Raw genomic sequence first — 4,025 nt, forward strand, 5'->3', positions numbered from 1 at the left:
ACTATATATATGATTCCTGAATGCGTCTTGTCTGAGTCTATATATTAATTTCACCTGATCATGTACTCAGGATTGCAAGCAGAGAGAGATTTGGCGGGGTATATTAATGAAAAAGACTGTTTCGTAAGAATTTTGAAAGGGGGGTCTGTTCCTCTCTCCTTTACAAGCATATTTTATATTTTTATAACATATTAGACGGTTTAAACTAAGTATCAAAATATTAACAATAACAAGCTCAAACGGTTAAACTAGGGCCTAATACATATTTCTACTATGTATATAAACACTAGTTAAAGTCGGCCTAAATATGCATGCATGTTAAATATATATATATATATATATATTAATAATGAAAAGTTTAAAGTTACGGAGCCATGACCTAAGTCACAAAGTAAAAACACTAACGACAATATAGCTAAATGCCAATATTAGAAGTAGTAAAAATTTGGCAACTGAATCATCCGCTTCGGCTTGCTTCTTAGATAAGCACAAGAGGACAATTAGCCACGTCCATGGTGTCCGCGACCACGAGTTCCGCGGCCACGGTTTCCACATCCATGGTTACCTCTTCTTCGAGTATTAGAGGATTCCTGTACTTCTTTATCTTTAATGGAAGGTTGAACCGGTCTTTCACGCAACAACCTTTGCCAGCGTAATAGTTGGCCATCTAAAGAAGAGATTCTTCAAGCTTACGAGTTCGAACGATAACAATGAGAAAAAACTAAGTTAATGAAAACATATTACATATCTAGATCCCAGACTTTTTGGTACAAAAACAAAAAACAAATCGTTTTTCATCTAGTAATGAAATCATCAGTTCGAAGTTTTAGAAGCAAACCAAATCATTTATAGTCTCTTTTAATCTTTTATATTTAAGCCATATATATTTACTAGGAGTTGCCCCGTGCCACGCACGGGCTTATCTTAGTATTTGTTCTATTGACAATTTTTTTTAACTGTTAGATTTTTATATTTCTGTATTTTGCTTTCTTAATTGGATTTTTTTTTAATTGATAAAAATTATATAAATTTTTGGGGGAAGAGTATGTATCTTAAGTAATTAAACTACAACCTCATGTATAATGGATTTTATTAATCATGTTTACTTTTTTGAATAACAAAATGTTTAAAAGCTTAGACTGATTCTCTTTTAGGACATGTTGTTTTGCGATGTAACCATTTTGCAATACACTTAAGGCAAATTTTGTGATTACAATGTAGATGATTTATGTAATNTAACAATGAGAAAAAACTAAGTTAATGAAAACATATTACATATCTAGATCCCAGACTTTTTGGTACAAAAACAAAAAACAAATCGTTTTTCATCTAGTAATGAAATCATCAGTTCGAAGTTTTAGAAGCAAACCAAATCATTTATAGTCTCTTTTAATCTTTTATATTTAAGCCATATATATTTACTAGGAGTTGCCCCGTGCTACGCACGGGCTTATCTTAGTATTTGTTCTATTGGCAATTTTTTTAACTGTTAGATTTTTATATTTATGTATTTTGCTTTCTTAATTGATTTTTTTTTAATTGATAAAAATTATATAAATTTTTGGGGGAAGAGTATGTATCTTAAGTAATTAAACTACACCCTCATGTATAATGGATTTTATTAATCATGTTTACTTTTTTGAATAACAAAATGTTTAAAAGCTTAGACTGATTCTCTTTTAGGACATGTTGTTTTGCGATGTAACCATTTTGCAATACACTTAAGGCAAATTTTGTGATTACAATGTAGATGATTTATGTAATGTATTTGTAAACATTGAAATGATATTTAATATTAAAATGATCAATCAATATTTAAACAACTTCCAGAATACTAACATGCTTGATGTAAGCTGTATGGGCAAATGATCATCGTCATTGTATTTTCTATTGGGTCAAGACGTATTTTGTCAACTAAAAATTATAGACTCATATAGTCATATTAATACATGTCACTTTCAAACTACGACAATAACTTGTTTGGACGTTGTTTCCGTTGTGGCTTTACAGAAATAGCCGAGATCTACCATCATTGTTGAGTTTTGAATTTATCCCATGAGTAATCTTTTATTAAATATGGTGAAGTTTAGAGATATAAAATAAATATTATATTCCTTAATATTGCACATTTTTCATCCTCAGATTCAGATAATGTGTAATTTATTTCTCTTTTAACTGTTGGTAACCGCTAACATCAAAAGCACCTTTTTTGTCCTGTCAACACAAGATGGAAAATGATATGAATCCTTCAAACTTCAAAGCCTATTCAGTGGCTTTAAACCAAAAATAAAATAAAATAAAGATCACCTTTTGGTGATTTTATTCACTTCGACATTGATTAAGGCAAATCCTCATCATCTTTATTTTGTTGTTACGTGAAGACATAAGCGAAAGTTGAAATTGAAGTTCCATATCACAAGTTAACTGAAATCAATTACAAATCACCTCGTCTAACGTTGTTTCTTCTAATGTTTTCCTTCGATATATATATATATATATAATAGAGATCTGATCATCTATTTTAAGCTTTAGGTCTCCCTATCCGTAGTAATCTTAACAAATATCCAAGTTAGAATAATATATAAATAAAAGAATGTATAATGAAATTTTAAACTCAAAAAATCATTTTCTAACACAATTATACCGTTGTGTGATATATATCTTAGGCTAAGCTGCATTGTTTTAACTTTATGAATATGTCGTAGTGTACATGCACGTAGGCTCAGGGTGTCTCCATAACTTAATAGAAAACTTTACTCAATATGGCAATAGAAAAAAAGCTTAAAGGAGAAAATAAGAGTAACTAAATTTTTTATTTGATTGTTTGGTCATTCCGTAAAGGTTTTCTCCTCCACCTAACCACCAGTCCAGACTACTACCTTACATGCTTGCATAAACTTTAGTTCCTTGTCTGAGATCTTAAATCCTCCATTTTCCTTTAAAAATGAATTGTGCAATGAGCAAATCATTTACATGATCTAAAGGAAAAATGCTTCAGAGACATTAGAATTTTCCTCGAATCATAACAATAATTTGAGTATGAAGTAGAATACATCACATGAAATATACATATTAAGAAACCAGCCAGTCAACCATTATAGTAGCAGAATTTGGCCGTTTAAAATTAGGACAATATAGAATTTTAGTCAAAGAGAAATAAGAGATTGGAATGTATAAATTTATGACTAAACATTGAATTTGATTTTTGGATATAAATGTAAGCTAATTTATTGAGATTTTAAAGGTGATAATGGGATTTAAAAATTATATGTGCAATGAGCAAATCATTTACGTGATCTAAAGGAAAAATGTTTCAAAGTCATTAGAACTTTCCTCGAATCATAACAATAATCTGAGTACAAAATAGAATACAATCACATGAAATATACATATTAAGGAACCAGCCAGTCAGACATTATAGTAGCAGAATTTGGCCGTTTAAAATTAATGGGACAATATAGAATTTTAGATAAAGAGAAATAAGAGATTGGAATATAAATTTATGACTAAACATTGAAATTTATTTTTTAATATAAATGTAAGCTAATATATTGAGATTTTAAAGGTGATAATGGGATTTAAAAATGAACTATGCAATGAGCAAGTCATTTACGTGATCTAAAGGAAAAATGCTTCAGAGACATTAGAACTTTCCTCGAATCATAACAATAATTTAAGTACGAAATAGAATACAATCACATAAAATATACATTTTAAGGGACCAGTCATCAGCCATTATAGTAGCAGAATTTGGCCGTTTAAAATTAATGGGAAAATATAGAACTTTAGATGAAGAGAAATAAGAGATTGAAATATAAATTTATGACTAAACATTGAAACTGATTTTTTGATATAAATGTAAGCTAATTCATTGGGATTTAAAGGTGATAATGGGGCGTTACTAAAACAATATTTAGTTTTCCACGGTTTATTGAACTGAAGATGAAGAACATCAAATCTTAAACAGAATTAAACATACTCTAATTTTGAAATTGTCAAGAATACATATGGCCATTGTTAGCATT

General features: G+C 29.3%; 1 protein-coding gene across 1 annotated transcript in view; it reads right to left on the reverse strand.

Annotated features, from left to right (window-relative positions):
* Positions 479–4,025, reverse strand: part of LOC104783448 (serine/threonine-protein kinase BRI1-like 2) — a 10,488-nt gene continuing 6,941 nt past the window's right edge. Inside the window, exon 3 of the mRNA XM_010508605.2 lies at positions 479–667. Within this exon, the coding sequence (XP_010506907.1) occupies positions 479–667 (189 nt within the window). The remainder of the gene's footprint in view (positions 668–4,025) is intronic.

The sequence above is a fragment of the Camelina sativa genome, chromosome 4, assembly GCF_000633955.1.
Source record: "Camelina sativa cultivar DH55 chromosome 4, Cs, whole genome shotgun sequence".
Classification (NCBI taxonomy): domain Eukaryota; kingdom Viridiplantae; phylum Streptophyta; class Magnoliopsida; order Brassicales; family Brassicaceae; genus Camelina; species Camelina sativa.